The following is a 22,989-nucleotide window of genomic DNA, read 5'->3' as shown; positions in this document are numbered from 1 at the left end:
AGAATCTTAAAAGCTGGAAGAGATGAAATAGTTACATACAAGGGAACCTCCATAAGGTTATCCGTTGATTTTTCAGCAGAAACCTTTACAGCCCAGAAGGGAGTGGCATGATATATTTAAAGCGCTGAAAGGGAAAACTTTATAACCAAGATTACTCTACCCAGCAAGATTATCACTCAGAATTGAAGGAGAGATAAGGAGATTCCCAACCAAAAACTAAAGGAGTTCATCAACACCAAAGTGGCCTTACAAGAAATGTTAATGGACTTCATTAAATGAAAAAGAAAAGGCCATAATTAGAAACTAGAACTGAATCACGAAGAATTAGAAAATCTGAACAGATTGATTACTAGTAATGAATTTGAACTGGTAATCAAAAAATTCCCAGTAAACAAAAGTCCAGGACCAGATGGCTTCAAAGTGAATTCTACCAAACATCTAAAGAAGACTTAATACTTATCCTTCTCAAACTATTGCAAAAAACTGAAGAGGAAAGACACCACACACACAAAAAAATTACAGGCCAATATCCCTGAGGAACATTGATGCAAAAATCCCAAAATATTAGCAAGCCAAATTCAACAATACATTAAAAGGATCATCACTATAATTAAGTGAGATTTATTCCAGGGATGCAAGGATGGTTCAATACACATGAATCAATACCCACACAAGGATGGTTCAATACCCACGAACACAATAAACTACACACAAAGTTAAACATAAAACTCATATGATCATCTGAATAGATGCAAGATAGCATTTGATAAAATCCAATAATCATTATGATAAAAACTCAATATAGTAGGTATAAGGGGAACATATCTCAACATAATTAGTAAATATAATGGAACTCAGCCATAAAAAAGAATGGATCTTGACATTGTAACAACTTGGATGGGTCTAGATGGTATTATGTTAAGTGAAATAAGTCAGATAGAGAAAGACAAATACCATATGATTTCACTTATATGTGAAAAACTAAAAATAAAATAAATTAAGAACAACAAAAACCCAATCAGAAATGGACTCATAGATACAGACAATCTGTGGTTGCTAGAGGGGAGATGAGTGCAGGGATGAGCAAGTAGGGGAAGGAGATTAAAAGGTACAAACTTTTAGCTTTATAATAAATATGACAGGGGATAGATACAATGTACAGCAGCAGCAGGAATATAGGTAATAATTGGTAACAACTTTGTATGATGACAGATGGTAGCTAGATTTATCATGGTGATCACTGTAATATGCTATAATGCATATAAATACTGAATCACTATTTTGTACACCTCTAACTAATAGAATATTATAAGTCAACTATATTTTGAAAATAATAATAAAAGCTGTGGATTTATTATCAAATTATAATCAACTTCAACAGACAAAAGCTGTATTCACATTTCTTTCTGAGAGGCCATTCTCTACCTAGTGCCTCATGTTAGGCTGCTATAGGACAATGTCCTCATTTCTCCAAATCCTGACTCTTAAGTGAGAGGGTCTATGAGATACACACTTAAGGTAAGCCTTTTAAGTCCACTTAAAGGTCTATGAGGTATCACTTTAAATCTTTATGTCTCAGTAAAGGACCTTATAGCATTTTAAATATTATTTATCTAAAGAGGACAAGATGGTCAAGATATAAAAAAGAATTACCATAATAATAGAAATAATAATAATAACTTGTAAGCATCTCTCTGAAACCCTCCTTGCATCTAGAAACCTAGAGAATTATCTTTTATTAAATAATGATCTTGTTAATTATGTAGGCCAAAGCGCCTTGTATTTAAAAGATTAATTTCCTGTTAGAATTTGATGCTAAATTCCTATTAGAATTTCATGAATTTGGGGGTGCCTGGGTGGCTCAGTCAGTTAAGCTTCTGACTCTTGATTTCTGCTCATGTCATGATCTCCTGATTCGTGAGACTGACCCCCTCATCCAGCTGTGCACTGCCAACATGGAGCCTGACTGGCATTCTCTCTCTCTCCCTCTCTCTTTCTGCCCTTCCCCTGCTCACGCTCGCTCTCTCTCTCTCTCTCTCTCTCTCAAAATAAACAAAAAAAAATAAAAGAACTGTGAATTTGGAAAAGAGGTTCTATACTGTATAACTACCTCTCCTGCCATGTAGAAAGTGCTAATTTTATGCTCAAATACAGTAACTAGCTTCGGCATAGGTTTTCCGGTTCAATCACAGTTCTACCTTTTATTTTGAGGCTCTTGTTTATTTTTAAATTTTTGTTTCAAAGGTAATATGCTTTATGTAGATGTATTCTATTGCAAAACACCTAAAATCTTTTTGGGTGTGGCAACTGGGTGGGGTGAAATTGAGGAAGTGGCAGGAGTGATCAAAAAATACATGAAGGTTGAAAAGCAAACAGAAGTTCCATTTGTAGCTTGGGAAAATGAAAGCCACTGACCACCTCAAACCCACTCCAGCGTTTAAAAAAAAAAAAAAAAAGGTGCCAGTGATGATCACTTTGTGCCAGCTTGGCTAGGACAGTCTTTAATTAATTATTCAAACACTAATCTAGGTGTTGCTGTAGAGGTATCTTTTAAATGTTATTAAAGTCTATAATCAGTTTACTTCAAGTAAAAGAGATTATCCTAGATAATCTGGGTGGGTCGGATTCAATCAGTTGAAAGGCCTTAATAGCCAAACTAAAGCTTCCCTGAAGAAATTCAGCCCCTGGACTGCAACTTCAGCCTGGCCAAGAGTTCCTGCTTGTCTTTCCTAAATGCCTGCTCTGTGGATTTTAGACTTGCCCTTTGGACTTGTTTAGCCAGCCCCCACAATCAGTAAGTCAACTGCTTGTAATATATCTCTTAATATATATCCTGCTGATTCTGTTTCTCTGATAGAGCTCTGACTGTTATATTGCCTTACAGAGTAATGAGTTTCCTATCACTGGAGAGATTATTATGAAATAGATACGTAAATGCAGAAGAAAATTAACAACTTTTTAGAAAAGTAGCCAGTATGATACAGTGGTTAGAAACAGACTCTAGAGTCATGACTTTGGACAAGTTACCTAACTTTTCTGTGCCTAAATTTCCTCTTGTATAAAATAAGAGCAACCATAGTTCCTATCTCAAAGGGCTGTGAAGATTAAATGAGTTATTACACATGCAGCGCTGACAACAGTGTCTGGCACATAGGAGAAGTTAAGTGATATTCTAAAAAGGTGATAGGTAGAGCTTCTAGGGGCCCTTCAGATTCTAGGACAGTCTCAAATGCCCAATTTTTGAAAGAAAATATCATCATCATGTTAGGGAGTAGTGTAACACAGTGATTATGAAGGCCTTGAATTAGATCAGCTAAGTTTGTGTCACATTCAGCTCTGCCATTGAGCTACCTGTGTGTTTAACATCTCTAACCTTGGTTTTCTTACTAGAAAAAAATGATAACAATAGTATCTACTACATGGGGTTATTGTGAGAAATAAATGACTTAAGCTGCTTCATGTAATTTTTAAAGTTTTGATAGATAACTCTAAAAACTCCCTCTGAATGTTTATCTTTTTATTCTTGACGATCCTGAAATTATGAATATAAATCAGCTACTTATACTTATAAATGAATATAACATTACTCTACTAAATTAATTTGCAGTTTCTAATTGTTCATTGACTGGTAATTCAGACAACCTGCTTAAAAATGTGCTCAGTCTATACAGACAGTGGTTAAGGATTTTCCCCAAAAACTATAGCTACTGTTTACTGACCATCTTCCAGGTGCCAAGAGAAACACATCATATGTGATTTCTAAATCTCACAACTCAGTATATGTTCATTTTGCAGATTAGGAAAGATTTTGAAATTAGCTATGTGAGCTGATATAAATATGCTATAATATCTGTTGAGCTGATATAAATATGCTGTAATATCTGCTATTGCTTCTCTGAGAACACTTTTATTACTTTCTGGATCTCAGGTGTGATCCAGACACCAGGTTAATAATACTAAGTGTCCAGCTAAGTAACTTCGAATCACCAAAGTAGCTAGCTTCTAAATTCTCATAGGATATTCAGTTAATTTATTTAAAAAAAAGGGGGGGGGGGGACCATGTAACTCAATTCCTTTCTCAATTAGATAAATTTATGTTTGCTGTTAATAAAGATAATAAAAATACATTCCTCAGATAATAAAATACACAGATATTTTATTCCACAGATAATAAAAATACATTCCTATTTATGCAAGTAGTTGAAAATGAACATTTTTAAATTCAAGAACAGAAACATTTAAACTGAAGTTTAAACCAACATGATACTACTTTGTCTTGGCTATACACCATAAATTGAAAACTCATGCCATGAAAACCCATTTGATAGATTGTCTTTTCATCTAAAATTTACACTGTTAAAATCAAAATTTTAAGTACTTTGCTAAATTTTTAATAGAATTTTTAAACAGATATTGTCCATATATTTCTTATATTTAACACGACAGATAAAACTGGCATACTTGTAGTTCATTTAATACATATGCTCTTAGAATATGTATATACTCCAAACTTTAATATTTAATATCTATATTCACTCAATATGTACATTCCCACCCTACTCTACCTTAGATACTTACTTCAAAGATTATACCCTAGATTCATTTCATTCTATCCTCTCTCTGACAACCATCTATCATTTTAGCTCACTCCGATATCTAAACTCCAACAATCTTCAGACCTTAACAAGATCTCCAGTCCTTTTCACTGTATTTCACACCTAAATAACCTCTTTTTCCTCCTTAAAAAGCATACATTCCAAGGCCTAGCATTATAGTAATCTCTTTGCATATATACACTTCCAGGCACTTGCCCCTCTCTCGTTTTAACATTTTTATGTTTTTATGTTGTTACTGAAGTACTTATAGGTAAACTGCACCTTTCAAAAAAGTTGTATTCTAAAAGCTGAACTGCATTAAATATGTTATGTTCTTTTTTTCAAAAAAAATTTTAATGTTTATTCATTTTTTGAGAGAGAGAGAGAGAGAGACCGTGTGAGTTGGGGAGGGAAAGAGAAAGAGGGAGAGAGAATCTGAAGCAGGCTCCAGGCTCTGAGCTGTCAGCACAGAGCCCGATGAGGGGCTTGAACCCATGAACCACAAGATCATGACCTGAGGCGAAGTCAGATACGTAACTGACTGAGCCACATGGGTGCCCCTAAACATGTTATGTTCTGTGCACCATAATTGTCAATATCTATAATATAGCAAGAGAAAAAAGCTCTTTTTTTTAAAATCCCGTTCTCAGGTTTTATCTAATACACATTGACATTACCTGCCTGGCCACCAAAGGCAACCTGAAGTGGCCACATTACTTTAGGCCAGTTCACTTTACTAAATAAGAGATGAAAAAGGGAAGGGGGAGAATGCAGAGTCAATAAGCAAAACAGAAAGGTAAAGAAAAAGGAGTATACATTTAAAAGTAAATGAAAAGATGGGGTGCCTGGGTGGCTCAGTCAGTTAAGCATCCAACTCTTGATTTCAGCTCAGGTCATGATCTCATGGTTTGTGGGTTCGAGGCCCACGTCAGGCGCTCTCCCTCTCTCTCAAGAACAAATTTTTAAAAATAAAAAAAAAAAAAAAAAGAAAAGACAGCAAGCTGAATATGAAAGAGAAGAATATGCAATAGCATACATAGGTCCCTGGGAAAGTAGAAGGGTTGAGATCCAAAGTAATGGTGGAGGGACTGGCCTTGTAAAGATGTATCATGTGGTGGCTTTTAAAACAGGTCAAAAATTTATTTACATTCCTCCCATCAAAGGGTGGAATTTAATTCACCTTCCTTTAAATATAGACACATCTAAGTGACTTCTAATAAATAGAAGGCAGCAGAAATGATATTACTTTAGAGGTTAACTCATAAAACGTGATACAGCTTCCACATGGCTCTCTCTCTCTCCCTTAGAACTTAGCTACCATGTTATAAGAAAGCCCAAACCACATGTAGAGGCCATGTGATGTTTCAGCTGAAAATCCAAGCTAATGTTCCAACTACCTACAACCAGCAAAACAAGAACACATGAATGAGCAAGACTTTTGGTGATTCTAGCCCCTGGCCTTTGAGCTGAGCTAGCTGCTGTCAAATAGAGCAGAGATGAGGTGTCCTTGTAGAGCTCTGCCCAAACTGTACTTTCCTAAGCAAAATAAATGCTGCCATTGCTTTAAGCCACTAAATGAAGGATGTGTGATATAACAATAGATAAAAAGAATAGGCAATTCTTCTATTAGAACAGAATAACAAGATAGATTAAGTTACAATACAGGAGGTGTGCATGTTTTATAGAAAGAAGTTGAAGGGGTTCTCTCATCTGATACATTTCATTTTCTTTGTGAGATATGAGGCAAGATCATCTCCTAGAAAAGAGATAATGGGGACTTCAGAAGTGTGAAGTGAATAAAATAAAAATTATAAAGAATGGGAGACTGTTGATCAGAGAAATATGGTAGAATTGTCAAATCATGTTGACAGCCTATCTGAGGCTACATTTATAGTGCCCTTCTATGTGGCTTTCTCTAGTATTGCTTAGCTCTTAGCTGAAAGCACTAAGAAAACAGACAGTTGAGTTTAATCAGTTAGATTTCTGTCAGAAAGATGTGCTAAAAAGACAAAAGTGCAATGGATTTCAGGGACCATGTAATCGAAACTGGTTAAAAAGGAAAATGAAGTGAGACATGATGGACAAATGGACGAAAGATTCTGATGAAGAATAATAGTGAGAATATTTAAAGAGCAAAGAAAATTAGGGGACATTGTGATCAGAAAATGGCATGTGTACATTGGTGATTATTGAGCAATTAATAAATATGACAAGATTCTTGGTGAGACTGGCTATTTGAAATGAAGTGAACAGAAGGGGATAGAAGATAATGTGGTCAAGGAACTGAGATGCAATGGTAATGAATGGGTCATCCACATAGAATTTGAAGCCACCTAGGATAAATGCAGGGCTTAGAGTACAGAGAAAGATTGTGAGCCCCGTGCCAAAGTTTTTGATGAGTGAAGAAAAGTAAGTAAGAGATTGGTAAATGAAAGCTACAAGGATGGGAACATAGTAGTACAGCTGACTAGTTTAGGCCTTGTCTTGGTCCTGTCCGGGCTGCTATAACAAAATACCATAGACTGGGTGGCTTATTAGCGAAAGAAATTTATTTCTCACAGTTCTACAGACTGAAAGTTCAAGATTATGGTGCCAGCAAATTCAGTATCTAGTGAGAGCCCACTTCTTCAATGACGGCCATCTCCTTATGGCAACCTCACTTAGCAGAGGGGGCAAGGGAGCACTCTCCAAAAGGCCGCACTTTCTAATATTATCACCATGGGGGTTAGGATTTCAGCATATGAATTCTGAGGAAACACAAACATTCAGACTATAGTAGGCCTCAAATGAGCAGGGATTTTCAAGAAGTTGGGAGCATAATAGTTTTTCCTAATCCAATGTCTTCCTACCTGAAGTCTGAGACCAATCTCTCCATACCAGTTAAAAGTGATATAATTGTGATATGTCAAACTACTATATGCTGAGAAAAGAAGGAAAGAGGTACCCTCTTCTCAAGAAAATCAACTAACAGGCCCAAATAGTCAATACATTGAAGAGAAAGTACCTGTCAACTAAGGAGAGAGATGGGGAGTAAACACTTCTACAAGAAGCTCAAATTTTGTATCCATTTAACTATCAATGATTTCAGTTTCCACTATGGGCTAGGAACTGTGCCAAATTTTAGGGATTAAAACACTAAACAAGATAGATACCGTCTCTGCCCTTAGAGATTACAGTGGGAGAAACAATGGAGAAATCAATGCTACTATAAGTGTTATAATCACAGATGTAAACATCTCCAAAATGGACTCAAAGCCAGTTTCTATTTAAGTTGGTTATAGTCTATCTCCCAAGATGATCTCAGGAATCCAACACTTAATCCTATATACACTCCTACCTTGTATTTTCAGCCTAGTATCAAATCTTAGGCACCTGTGTATCACCCTACATTTTTTCATAAATATCTGTATGTATCTGTCTCCCAGCTTAAAACAGGAGCCAAGTCTTATGTTTACTCACATATTTGCACTTATGGACTAGCACAGAATCTGATACACAGTAGGCACTCAGTAAATACTGATTGAGAATAACTAAAGGATTGAATGAATGACAAATAAATGACCTTTCTGTCTCTGTCATTCTATCAGATGAACTATGACTTACTTAGTAACTTCAAGACTACAGCCTAAAGAGGGATTCATATTCTTCCCCAATTTAATCTTTCATGGCTCCTACTCAGATAGGAAGCTCTTCTCCTTGGATTAGAGGGGCTAAATTATCAGCAGAATTAGCACCTACAAAAAAAGCTAAGTTATATCTGTACAAACATATTCTCTTAAGTTTGTGGCTTACACACAATAGTTGGATGATGCCGTATGGTCATCTACTTAAGAATAAGTAATATAGAGGGGCACCTGGGTGACTCAATTGGGTAAGCCTCTGACTTTGGCTCAGGTCATGATCTCGCGGTTCATGGGTTCGAGCCCTGTGTCAGACTCTGTGCTGACATCTCAGAGCCTGGAGCCTGCTTCAGATCCTGTGTCTCCCTCTCTGCTCCTCCCCTGTTTGCACTCTGACTTTCTCTCTCTCAAAATAAATAAACATTAAACAAAAGAAATATTTAAAGAATAAGTAATATAGAAATTGAATACTCATTTTACTAAGTAGGACTCTTTTTTTTTTTAATTTATTTATTTTGAGAGACAGAGACAGCAAGTGGGGCAGGGGCAAGGAGATGGGGAGGGAGAGAGAGAGAGAAAGAGAGAAAAAGAAAGAGAGAGAGAGAGAGAGAGAGAGAGAGAATCTCAAGCAGGCTCTGCACTGTCAGCCCAGAGCCCGATGTGGGGCTTGAACTCACAAACCTGTGAGATCATGACCTGAGCCAAAACCACGAGTTGGATACTTAACCTACTGAGCCACCCAGGCACCCCCTTTTACTAAGTAGGACTCTAAAGTGAGATCTCAAGAGCGTATCTTTAATTTTTTGAAGACAAAGTCCAGACGGAGAATTCAGGTTTGCCAAGGACTTAAAGGTTTAGATTCAACAGTTATTTTACAAGAAAAAAAAATTCAGAAGTCATTGAAAAGTTAACTTTATATGAATAGTGGGCAATAGGGAATATAACCTTAAATCAAGGCCATAAAACCTGGGACTTTTCACCTTGTAATAGCAAGTCAGATAAGATACAACATCTACACTGGATTTTCTAAGGCAGCTTTAAGGTCACATGTGCTGGTGCATCATTTATCATTGTGAATTGTCAGTGAATTTCTCTTTAAAAGAGTCCTAACTTTGATTCAAAAAAAATCATCTGCATAGATACAGAGCATTACTGAATCTAATTTACATTACAACCAAAAAGTTAAAAAACAAAATTATCACCACAGGAAACATCCTATACTATACGTCCTAAAAAATTCTCATAATTACGTTTTTACTTATCTAAATCTGCCAAAAGACTACGAGCTACATAAAGGCAACTCTTTTTTTTTTTTAATTTTTTTTTTTTAACATTTATTTATTTTTGAGACAGAGAGAGACAGAGCATGAACGGGGGAGGGTCAGAGAGAGGGAGACACAGAATCTGAAACAGGCTCCAGGCTCTGAGCTGTCAGCACAGAGCCCGACGCGGGGCTGGAACCCATGGACCGTGAGATCATGACCTGAGCCGAAGTCAGCCGCTGAACCGACTGAGCCACCCAGGCGCCCCCATAAGGGCAACTCTTTATCTCCCATCGCCAAGATATTTTTTAAAAATCAAATAAATGGGTGAATTATTATTTTTTTAAGTTTATTTATTTATTTTGAGAGAGAGAGAGAGTAAATAGCAGAGGGGGAGAGAGAGAGGAGAGAGAATCCCAAGCAAGCTCTGCACTGTCAGCACAGACAGAGCCCGACGTCGGGCTCAAACCCACGAAGTGTGAGATCATGACCTGAGCTGAAATGAAGAGTCAGATCTTAACTGACTGAGCCACCCATTTGCTCCAATAAATGGATGAATTATAATATTAAAATAAAAACTTAAGCTATACATCCATATCAATTTAAGTAATTCAAGCTATATCTCCTTATCAGGGAAAACAATTTATTATTTGCATTACAGTAATAAACCTCAGTATTAGTAAGAAAAAGGTTTATCTGTTAATATCAATGACTCTTTTAGAAGTTATAAAAAGCAGAAGGGGTTATAAGACCTATAAAAAGAGTAAAAAAGCATTAAAATTTTCTAGCAATTTTTAAGTTGCTAAAAATACTAGCTGAATTTATAAGCACAAATGTTTTTTCCTTTAAACCTAAATGATTAAAAAGCAGTTAAAAAGACTTATTCTCTAAGCCTAGTTTCTCAAGGTTTTGCTGTATTTTATTTGCTCTACATCTAGCTTTTTTAAGTTTTGAGGAATATCTCATGAGTTCTTATAATTCAAATTTAAGTGAAAAATCCTAGCTTTTCTGTCAATGCTACCTGATTTATACATTTTAATCATGTAGCCATAACCTTTTTAGTTTGAAGAGTTTGTTTTGTGTTTTTTTAGCTTATTCTCATACAATAAACCTTCTATTTTCTTACACCTATTAGCTGCCTCTGATCTTAACTTCCCCTGGTTCGACTACACACAAAACATCATAACTACACATAGTATGCTAAGGGTTTTACATTAATAGTAGAATGCTCTGTGTTTTATTTCCACTCCTCTGATGACTAACATTTAAATGATCCCTTTACCTGTAGTAGAACATGAGAATATCTTCAACAATCAATACAGTGATTCATTAATGTTTCCTAGGTCAAAATTCATAGGTGATCATTCTTGAAGGTACAGGTAAAAAATTTCCCTAAATACAGTACCTTATATATGCTCACATTGAGGCTCATTTACCACTTCTCCACCCACATAATTTTCTCCACATAATTTTCTGAGAACATTCTATAATTCATTCCCAAGTGTTGGTACTTCTAAATGTACATTCTTTCTTTAATAAATGTATTGGAATCATTACATTATAAAACTGGAAAAGACCACAGCCTCATTATCAAATCCTCTCTTCTCAATTTTACAGTATAGGTTGGAGACATTAAAACAAACACTTGTTCAAAGTGAAGTAATAGAAAGTATTAGAAAACCATCTAGATTTTTCTTATTCTAAGTTCATGTCCTTACCATTAAGTTATATCTCAATGTTATAATATTTGTTTGAAAGCACTCCAGGGGAACAAAACTGGTATTTACTTAGTAAAATATATGTTGCTACTGTATTTTACATGTTCTTTCCACTATTCTACATGGTTCTACCAAACTCAGTAGCTTACAGGATGTACACTTTAACTGTAAAAGTAATATTTTCTCTGATTTTAAGTTATTTTGTTTCTTTTAAAGTTACCCTGTTTTCATCAGTGCTTTAGGTTTTACTCTTTTCAAAAAAAGCTACACTTTTAGTAGCTGTAGTTCTGAATTTCTAGGAATTATGTTAGATGTTTTAGTTCTTTTTTTTTTTATGTTTATTCATTTTGAGAGAGAGGGAGAGGGAGAGGGAGAGAGAGAGAGAGAGAGAGAGAGAGAGAACCTCAAACAGGCTCTACACCCAGCATGAAGCCCTACAAAGTGGGGCTTGATCCCATGACTCTGAGATCATGACCTGAGCTGAAATCAAGAGTCAGATGCCCAACCAAGAGTCAGATGCCCAACCAACTGAGCCACCCCAGGCATCCCTCAGGTATTTTAGTTCTATAATTTCTAAACAGCTGGCCTTTTTTAAGGGAGCAAAATGAGGATGTTATGTGGAACAGATCCTCTAACCATCCAAGGTCATTTCCCCACCATGACTGGGAGAATTAAATTAGACAATCCACATATAGAACAACCAATCAGGTATCACTTTTCTTAGAAATGCCATAGGCACCCTGAATTCAATATGCCCCTGAATTCAATACTCCCCAAATCTGCTCCTGGCCTTTTATTCACTTCCTGACTCTATTACTGGCATCACAACCCATCCAAACAAGCGAAAAACTTGGGCATTATTTCCAACTCCTCTTCTTCTTCATTCCCCAAGTACAGTTTGCTCATTTTCATTTTCCAAACTTCTCAAATTTCAGATCTTTTCCTGTATCCCTACCTCTACCGCCTTGATTCAGACCCTCAAAGTCCCTCACCTGCATGCAAGAGTCTTCTAATTGATCTTCCTGCCTTTACTCCACTCGTTCCATAAAGTGACTCATCTTCACACTACCAACCAAAGTAATCTTGGTAAAACCCAAATCTGATCATGTCTCTCCCTTATTCTGAAGTCCACCACAGCTCCCTAATATCTATGGGATAAAATTCAAAATCGGAATTTCCATTACATGGCTCTGTCCATTTCTTCAGTCTCATCTTTCATTATATAGTTTCCCCTCTTTCCTACAACCAATTCTATCCTCTCAGTTAGTCACAATGGACAACTTACTTTCCTTTTCCTGTATATCCCATTTTGTTTCATTCCTCTGCATCTTTGTTCACTTTGTGTTCCTTCTACTCAGAGCACACTTCCTCCTGTTGAACACTTCTCATTTTTGATGCTCAACTCAGAGCTCACCTCCTCTTTGAAGCCCTTTTAGAACCTCACCCTCCCCACACCAGTGGAAACGACCGTATTTTCTACTGGTTTCCCCACTGAGTTTTTACATAAGTACTTGTAACAGCTTTCACCCCATCAATGTGTTGACAAATATGTCTCTAATTTCTGGAATGTAGGCACTATGGAGCAGGTATAGTGTCATAGTCAATCTTTACTCCCATAGATTTGCATAGAGTCCATCACATATTAGGAACTCAACTATGTGGAATGAATGAATGGACCAACAAAGAAAAGAACTATATAGGATACTCTTGAAGGAAGTTTTAAAATTAAAATACTCAAAATAATGTGGTACTGACCAGGGTATATTTACTTCCATAAATTCCACATTTTTCTACTTAACATACTTTTCTTTATTCAAAACTTAAGATTTATTCCCCTAAAAAAATCTCATCATATATCTGTACTAACATTATTATCACCTAAGTATACAGACAATCTTGTAAATTATACTAATTGTTTTATTTTATTAATTTAATGGAATACCAAAATGATTTATGGTCAACTCCTGACTCTCTGAAGAATTTTAATAAGTATCATGGCTTACCTAGGATCTTTTCATGGACTGCTTCTGCCACTCAACTGTGGCTTACTTTTCTAAGCTGGCTTTCAGGTCTTTAATTATCCTGTTGCTGGCAATGAAAAGCAACATTCTGTGTAGATCCTAAGTGGAGGTCACTGACCAGAAGAATGGAAAAAATGGTTTCTAAACATGAGATAATTTTATACATTAGATAATCTGTACAAAGTGAATCACAAAATCATGTATCTGGATCAGATAACAATGTATTTATTATTTGGACAGTGTTGCTGTTTGTTGGGACCTTTTGTTTTCTTTTTCAAAAATTTTTAACTCAAAGAAAACTATTCCCAAATACTTCTGCCAATCTAGTAAATTGGTACAAATACCTGCTACTGGTTTTCCCTTAAAAATACCTGATAATTAAAAACTTTAAAGACATGAGTATGATATGAGCTCACTAAATTTCTCCTAATCAACATTTAAATCTACAAAAACTTACAATAAAAATATGTTCACTGAGATTCAGTATTGAAAACTAAAACAAATTAATTCTAGTAGAACCCAATATGGAAATGAACTTTGTAGTCAACTTTATACATGACACACAAATCACTAAGCTACAGTAATGTTCACTAAGTTTATAAAGGCTTATCCAGGGGAAATGCTTTAGAAAGAAGTTACTTCTTAGGATGAGAAAAGATCAGTCCAGCATTCTGTTTATCAACACACACTTGTTGAGTATCTACCAGTTACCAAGATGATGGAAAGATGGGTTAGCATTTTTATTACATGTAAAGACAGCTATGTTTTAAATTTGTGCTGTCCACTACACCAAACATTAATAGCCACGTGTAAGTTAAAAATTCAGTTCCTCAGTCGTCCTGGTCACATTTCAAGTGCTCAAGAGCCACATACAGCTAGTGGCTATCACATTAGACAACACAGAAACATGTCCATCACAGCAGAAAGTCTGATTGGATGGTGCTCCTCTAAACCATGGTAAAATGTAAATTTCCAAATACTTTTCAAAATGGCGATACAAGTTCAAATAGTAAGTTTTTGATTGGCTTTTTGTCAGGAAGAGAAAGTATGTATTCACAAATGAGAAAAAATAATTAAATACAAATACTAATAGTAATGAAGGGTTTAAGTATATAAATCAATTTATATGGCTTAATTTGAAATTATACCATATTAAATCTAAAGATTTTCAAAGTAACTTAATCTTTTGTCCTCATTTTTACAGATGAGGAAACTGAATTTAGAGAACAGTACCAGAAACAATAACTCTAAGAATTAAATATATACAAATAAAGTCACTACTGAAAACAACCAAAATTTCCTGTAACTGACAATAAACTGAAACAAAATAAAGTCTGAGCTATTCTGTGTGTTTGAGAATTAGCTTTTCTATTGGATACGCATAGGCTGTTCACACAGTGGTTAGGATTTCGGGTTTGGGGTTAGGCTGCCTAGGTTCAAATGTTGCTCCTTGGCTTCCTCGCTGTACAACCTTAGGCAAGTCATTTAGTCTCTCTGAGCCTCTATTTCCTCATATATAAAATGGAAAAATAACTAAACTACTTCACAGGCTTGGAAAGATTAAGTGAAATTATGCATGCAAAGTACACAGAGAACCAGGCTCATAGTAAGCCCTCCAAAAATGCTAGTTGTTATGAAACTTGCATTTTGGTTGAACCTAGTCTACGGGAGACTTTCTTTGATTAATTTCTATTCACCTTAAAGTTCCTAAGACAGATACTTGGGAAAACATTCAAAGATCATTATGTAAACACTAGGTTACAAGGTGGCTCTACCACTTGCAGTCACAGGAGAATCTGCCTCCAAGTCTCTATCAACACGTCACCCATTGGTCTCAACACCTTTGCCATGAGAGTGTAATACAAAGCCCCACAGGCAACCTGTGGGGTCTAATGGGTCTTAAAAAATGAAATAAACGAAAAGAACTTTCCCATGATAAAATAGTGGCATCTGCTTTTTATGTTGGCAACTGTGGGTAAAGTAAGAGTGGGAGACTGGATAAGTAGAACCATTTGGAATGACAAGAGTTTAAAACTTCTCAGAAAATTATATACTCATGTTTCTAAAATTTATGCTTCTGTGTATTAGCAGAAGTTTAAATAACTACATTCGAATTCTGAAACAGGTATTTTTGAGAGTATTTTTTTTTTTAAATACACAGTTAGGTATGTAATGGTAAAAGATGTCCTTTCAATAAGTTTTGAAGATATCTTAATACAATTTCTTAGTTCATGGCAACAGAACAACAGGTACCCAACTTAATGTTATCTCCAGAAAGTGTGGAAATGAGAATGGCATCTCCAAGTGCTACCCTGGAAAATGTTTTATTCCAAGAGTAGAGAGATTTCTTTCCTTTTTTTTTTTTTTTTTAAGTTTATTCATTTTTGAGAGACAGAGACAGAGTGCCAGTGGGGGAGGGGCAGAGAGAGAGGGAGACACAGAGTCTGAAGCAGGCTCCAGGCTCTGAGCTGTCAGCACAGGGCCTGACGCGGGGTTGGAACCCACAAACTGTGAGACCTGAGCCCAAGTCGGACGCTTAACCGACTGAGCCACCCAGGTGCCCTCCTGGAATAGAGAGATTTCAATAGAATACAACAGAAGCACCAAATGGTCAAAGCTTCATTCCTCTGGAATCTTTTTATAATGAAACTCCAGAATCATCTCTATGAGGCGTGGTCCTAGTCAAACCCCTAATAATAATCAACGTTATACATTTTAATCATCATTTCAAATCAAACGTTTTCCTGTTGGTCATTTTCAGAGTTCTAATCTTACTTTCCACAATGTTAGCAGTTATCCTAATTTACTTTTCAGTTAACTTCAATAAGTACATTTTCTTTCTCACACTACACTGTAAATTTCTTGAGGTTTTACCTACCGAGTCTCCAAACAGAACTAATATACTTGATAGACATTTTCAAAATGTATGTATTAATTGATTATTTAGTGATGCAGAATGGAATCAGAGCACCAGATTCTATTCCTTACTCTGATATCAGTAATAATATGATCTCACCTTCAATTTCTTCAGAGGTCAGGCTCTTTGACTTTGAAATGGAATGATTATACAGGCCGATCTCTAAGATCGCTTATATTTCTGAAAGTTTATGCTCTTACTACCAGCTAAAGTTTAAATAACTTCATTCAAATTTTGAAAGGTATATATTGTCAAGAATAATTTTAAAAAATAAACAGAAGAGGGGCACCTGGGTGGCTCAATCGGTTAAGCCTCCAACTTCAACTAAGGTCATGATCTCATGGTTAGTGAGTTAGAGCCCCACATCAGGCTCTGCGTTGTGTGGAACCTGCCTAGGATTCTCTCTCTTTCTCTCTCTCTCACTCTCGCTCTTTGCCCCTACCCCACTTGCACGTGCACACGCTCTCTCTCTCTCTCTCAAAATAAATAAATAAATGTAAAAAAATTAAAAAAATAAAAGTAAACAGAAGTTAGGTCTGTAATGGTAAAAGCTGTTCTTTCATTAAGTTTTAAGAGATATCAATAAACTTTATTAACTATAGAACAGCAGCAACACACATCTGATAACATTGCTCCAAATGAAATTACAAAGTGATCAACACGTGACATTTCAATAATTGTCCCTATGAGACATCATTTGCTATTTTCTTTTATCACTTTACAACATTTATTCAAACTACTATAATGACCTTCAGTCGCCATAAATAAACTTGCATAAAAAGCTGGCTAACATACTTACTAAATAGACTGTCACTAATAGTTAAAGCTCAGGAAAGAATTTATTCGTAGGAATAATTTAAATACATATTTAAAGTTTATTCTGTTTTCTGTAAATATTCTGAGATTATCCCATAGTTATGAGGTTCAAATTAGTACTGTCTAAGGGAGAATTAGTTTGGTAACTTAATAATGGAAATATACAGATCAGAGAAGAGTCTACTATCAATGTAAAAACATAAACATTGTACAGGCCTGTATTTGCTAATGAAAATCACTGATATGATTCAATTATCAAGCATACTTTTTTGTAACACAATTAGTACATTTTACCTTAAAAGGCAAAATGATAACTCATCAGACACAAAAAATTCTTTACACTTTTCACATTCCTATACTTTCTGTACAGTTACTACATTTTTGCAGTTGAAAAAGAAAAGATAACAAAGTTCTACCTCTATATTGGCTTTTAAAAACTTCCCTATCACATACTAAAGTATGGTCATTGATAATTTGTATGATAGTATCTCAAACTTTTCTGGGGCTCCTGAAAATTAAAACCTTACTGGTGAAACATAAACCATATAATCTGATCTCATTATTCACATTAAACAAAACGAACGACTAAATCTTTCCAAATTGATTCTGCTTTGTTGATATAGAAAAAAAAAAAAAAGCTATTTCCTTCATGCCAAATTACAAAATTAACCTAAAACAGGTTACAAACATAGAAACATTAAAAGACACTATTTACACAAACGGAAATAAATGATCTGGCATTCCCTCAAGTGCTGAGATGTCATTTACTCCTGGTGATAAAACAAATACCATTTGTTATCTGATCATTCTGAATTATAAAATCTGAGAGGAACCGGACAAAGACACACCAGTTTTTCTTTCACAGCTATCCTGATTTTATTTATTTATCTACTTATTTATTTAACTATAAAGAAATTCAATTTGCATGACTTTTTATATTTGGTGTAAAATGTAGGTAGAGTGCCTGCACTTTCAGCTTTCAGAAGAAATTCACCATATTCTGTAAGCACTTTAAGTGAGTGACCTTTAAGTTTACAGACACCGTAGGAGAGTCTTGAATGTCTCAAGAAAAGGCAAACCTGCCTTGCTTTTTTCAAGGAGAAAGTTGCACTTTAGTCTTGTTATATCTTCCATTCCTAATCTGAAGAGACGTAAGGGTCTCTAAAACACAGCCGCTTGCTCAGAATTAACCTTACCTGCGGAAAGCCAGACTAGTAGCCCCTTACCTTGTGATAGGTTGGGCTGGCCCCAAGTGATGGAGGGAAAAGAGCCAACTCTGCCCACAGCACTACCTGTGGCTCCCAAAGAGGTGGTCGTGGGCAGGGGAAGCAAGGGCTTGGATGGTTCTATGGACTTCTTATCCGGACCATATTTGGGGAATTGTTCTAGCGAGTGCGTCCCCCTCGCTCTATAGAGAAAGGGAATTTCGGGGACCACTCTTCTCCCTCGATCTCTCCATCCGGCCCTCCGTGCTGGGCCCTCACGCCGGAGCTGGGGCGGTGCGGGGGGGGAGGGGGGGATGGAGGAGGAAGGCAGCTGGTCCCCAGGGCCCCCTCGAGCAGCTCCCGGCGGCCGCTGCGAGGCCTGGACCATGCCCGCGGCCTCGGGGCTCCGACCCGGAGGGGCGATCGGTGCCCCGCGCCGGCCCGCCCGGTAGGTACCCAGACCCGGCCCTTGACTCACCGCTCTCCACCTCGCTGCCTTTCTTGGCGGTCGCTGCGTTCCCCATGACTGGGGCGATGGAAAGAAGGGGTCAGGGAGGGGAGGGGGGCCGGGGCCGTCCCCGCCGCTCCACAGGCTCAGGCAAGTCCCGCTTCTGCACCGGTCAAAGCGGTGGGTGCTCCTGGCGCTGGCGCCCCGAGTCCGGACGAGCAGCCTGGGCCGGTTCGGAGGGCAGGGCTTCAGCGAACTCCCCAGCCCCGGGGGCTACAGCGGTAGCTGCGGCGGCGGCAGCGGGCGGACACTCCCCTTTCCCCCGCCCCGCCCCCCTCGCTCGCCCCCCTCGCCGGCCGCGGTCTTTCTCCGCGGGCGGGCGCGCGCGCCGGAAGTGACGTGTCGCCCTGGACGAGGGCGGTGGGGTGAGGGGGCCTGACTCGGGGGCGGCGGTGCAGGCTAACCCAGACAGGCGACTCTGCGGCCCGCCGAACTGCGTGTTGTGGCCCGGGATTGGGTCGGATGCTCATCCCAGAGATACGGGAGGCGGCGTGGGAACCGTTAGCTTCGAGGAACCCGTCGTCTCGCAGCCCTGGAGCGGGGCCTCGGGAGGCCGCAAGGGGGCTCGGGTTGCTTTCTTTGTGCCCCGCAATCCCGCGGCTGCTGGCTCGAAGGTCGCCTTCTCCCCGCAGGCCCGGGCAACCGCACGTGCGTGTAGGAGATCCCAAGCGAGGGGAACCCCCTAGTTCTTGCCTCTGGCGAGTGCGGACTGGTCAGCCTCAGCCGCGGAAACAACCTGGTCCCTAATGTCGACCGTGGCTCGGAAGCTCCCTTTACTCCGAAGATTCAAGGTATTCGCTGAGCCCACCACGTTGTCCTCCCGGTTCTCAGCCATCAGTCGCAAGCCCCGTGATGTTTCCAGTGCGGTTTTCATTCGCCATGATTTTGTGGGGTCACTCCCAAGGTTTTATCAGACGTCTCCCAGGTGGCGATAAGGAAAATACCATTTCTGCACAGTGTCTGTTGATGCGAGACATTGGATTGAGCAGCTTTCTGTGTTGATGTCAGAATAAATGCGTTCACAATTGATAATTGCGTTTTATTAATATACATTATAGAGCACTTGATTTTTCACATAGCTTTACTTACAGGTATGTGGCACTGTAGTATTTTTTGTTACCGTTCCTTTTAACTTTGCGAGCATTTGTGCCAAACTTAATGCAGAAAGACTTAAGTTCCTGAGGGCGAGACCACATAAACGTATTTGGTGTCCTCAAGGCACCAGGCACAGTAAGGTTTAATGGATACCAGGTGACTTTAAAGTAAGCCAAGGAAATTTTTCAGATTTTTTTAAAAAAATATTTTTCATTACTGACAAAAACAGAGTGCTAAGAAGGCCCTCAGTAAACTCTTAGTAACCATTTATTACCAATTATGTTAAATTAATTTAACAAACATTTATATTATATATATTGATATATATATCATATATATGATATATTATGTGTACCGTATTCCAAGTACTGTACAAATAGTATTTCGTTGATCCTCAAAACCCTGGGAGGTAAGGTAGCTTTACTGTCATTATTTAACGTGGGGACAGGTAAAACTGAGGGACAGAGAAGTTAAGCAACTTACCCTATGTTACACAGCTATCATCTGGTGGAAGCAGGATTTAAACCTATGTGGATGGTCTCCAAAGTCACCATTTGTCTATAACATTGATCAGAAACCTGTGGATGTTGTGGTAAATTGCTTTCTCACCATTTGAAATCCTTGACTTGAGCTACAAGAGATACAGTTTACTTTTTTGGGAATTTCATTATACTATAGTCCCCCCTTATCCACAGTTTTACTTTCCATGGTTTCAGTTACCCATGGTCAGGAAGCAGATGATTCTCCTGATGTATCAGCAGAAGGTCAATAGTAGCCTAATCAAGTCATAGTATTTCCGTCGTTCACCTTATTTCATCTCATCATGGAAGGCATTTTATCATCTTACATCATCACAAGGAGGGTGAGTACAGAACAAAAAGATTAGATAAAGACCACATTCACATAACTTTATTGCAATATATTGTTACAATTATTCTAGCTTATTATTAGTTATTGTACCTAATCTATTATTGTACCTAATTTATAAATTAAACTATAACATATGTATGGATGCAGAGGAAAACTGTATCCACAGGGTTTAATACTATCCATGGTTTTAGGCATCTACTGGGATTCTTGGAACATATCCCCCATGGATAAGTGGGGGAGGGGGGGTGGGGAACTACTGTATTGTTTCGAGGGTTCCCATGAAATCCAAGTATTATGAAAATAACAGAGAAAAAAGGGTTTGGACTAGATGTAAGGTTTTGTGTCAGCATGTAACAATGTTGCAACAATGTCACATCTTTCCAATCACATTTAGTTTTGTGTTGTGGATGTGACATTTGCCCTACATACATGGAAAATTCAATAAATAGCATTAAGCCACATATAGAGCAAATTAAAGACAACTTTTTGATATACTTTATTTTGGAGGGACTCTTTCTAGAATCCTGGAATATTCATACTGTCCTCACTGTTTAAAATGTGTGCCTTTTTAGAGACCAGCTTTAATAATAAAAGAGTAGTTATAAACATAATTTGTTCCATTCCTTAACATTTTGAGTTCTAGGTCTCTAATAAGAGGGCAGCCATCTGTGTTGCAAATCATTGATTTTCAAAGGAGACAGTTGACAACGGTTACAGAGTTAGATGCATCATAACTACATTCTGGAAAATTAATAGGCAAAATATTCAGCTTTATGAAATTTCTCCCTTCTGCAATTTAACTTTATCACTGGTTAAGAAAATAAATGAATTACTAATAAAGAAAAAAATGATCAACAATTAGAAATATCTTGTGATTTTTCTTTCTTCCTTTTACTATTTGTTTCTTATATTAGCTTACATGTTTCTCTGATTCAAGGAAGATTATACTTTAAGAGTATAGTTTCATAGTTTTCAATTGGTTGACATTCACAATCATTTAATTATAATTATATACAAGTTGGTTGTTTATTATTAGAGAAGAAATCTCTACAGGTGACCATCATTTATAGCACATAGAAAACTATGTTTCACGAAGATTTTTTATATACTAGAAGAGGCAGAAATTTCATTAACTGTTCAGTTATTCTTGAATGATTAGCGTTAACTAACATGAGACAATTGCTGTCCTTTGCCACTGATGACTTTCCTATAACCTAGACAAGTACAAATATAGAATTAAATCTTATTTCCCTAGGAAAGCAGACACAGTAAGAAGGGAATCCTATAGAGAAAAGACTTTAAATCCTTTTCCATATAATATTTTACCGAAGAATCTGCAGCACTATGTAGCAGAGAAAATTGTATTTTGCTTTGGAAATAATTAGTTCTACATTTTCTTTTTTTTTTTTAATTTTTTTTTTCAACGTTTATTTATTTTTGGGACAGAGAGAGACAGAGCATGAACGGGGGAGGGGCAGAGAGAGAGGGAGACACAGAATCGGAAACAGGCTCCAGGCTCTGAGCCATCAGCCCAGAGCCCGACGCGGGGCTCGAACTCCCGGACCAAGAGATCGTGACCTGGCTGAAGTCGGACGCTTAACCGACTGCGCCACCCAGGCGCCCCAGTTCTACATTTTCTAATACTTTATAAAAACATTTCACATGCCATTTTTTTCAAATCTGACCCTCACAACACACCTATATAAGCTAGAAAGACTAGCCCCATTTTACAAATGAGTAAAATGAAAGTTCAAAGAAGTAAAGTAACTTGGCCAAGATCATTCAAATGGTGTCAGAGCACTAGATTTTATGCCGTTTTGTGCAAGACAAATGTAATCTCAATCCTCATTAGATTAGGTTTTATTACCCCCACTTTACCAATGAGAAGAATAACGCCTAGGACCTAAGAACCTTGGCCCTTTTCTTCCTAGAGTTCTCTCTTCACTCAAGAGTGGAAAAGTGGAGAAAAATTAGTAAATTATTATTGCTATTTACTTTGTAGTTTTTATTATTATCAACTTGATTTCCAAGACTTTTTAAAACAAAACACCCTCAAAAGTAATGTATGTCAGAAATGTTTTTCGTTTACAATCACCAGGACAGATAAGCTGAAGTTGATAATTATTGGAGAAGATGACCAGGTCATTTATTTTTACATTGCATTTTACATAAAATAAGTGCAAGTAAAAATTTATTAAACCATCATGAGATTATGATTGTTTTGAATGATAACTAGTAGTCCACAGAGTCTGATATTTCATTGTTACACAGTATTGTGTGTCCTAAACCAAATGATACCACATTAAATATCAAGCAAAGGGCAGAATAATACTTTGGAAATGAGGAAGTAATTTTATAGTTA

The 22,989-nt window shown here is 37.3% G+C and overlaps 1 protein-coding gene across 1 annotated transcript in view; it reads right to left on the bottom strand.

Moving 5' to 3' along the window:
* Nucleotides 1-18,872, bottom strand: part of PRKACB (protein kinase cAMP-activated catalytic subunit beta) — a 125,760-nt gene extending 106,888 nt beyond the window's left edge. The window contains exon 1 of the mRNA XM_023258854.2: nt 18,633-18,872. Within this exon, the coding sequence (XP_023114622.1) occupies nt 18,633-18,678 (46 nt within the window). The 5' untranslated portion in view covers nt 18,679-18,872. The remainder of the gene's footprint in view (nt 1-18,632) is intronic.
* Nucleotides 18,873-22,989: the final 4,117 nt, after the last annotated feature.

Source organism: Felis catus, chromosome C1, assembly GCF_018350175.1.
Source record: "Felis catus isolate Fca126 chromosome C1, F.catus_Fca126_mat1.0, whole genome shotgun sequence".
Classification (NCBI taxonomy): domain Eukaryota; kingdom Metazoa; phylum Chordata; class Mammalia; order Carnivora; family Felidae; genus Felis; species Felis catus.
Note: the sequence above shows the minus strand (reverse complement) of the source record. Positions and strands in the feature narration are given on the sequence as shown.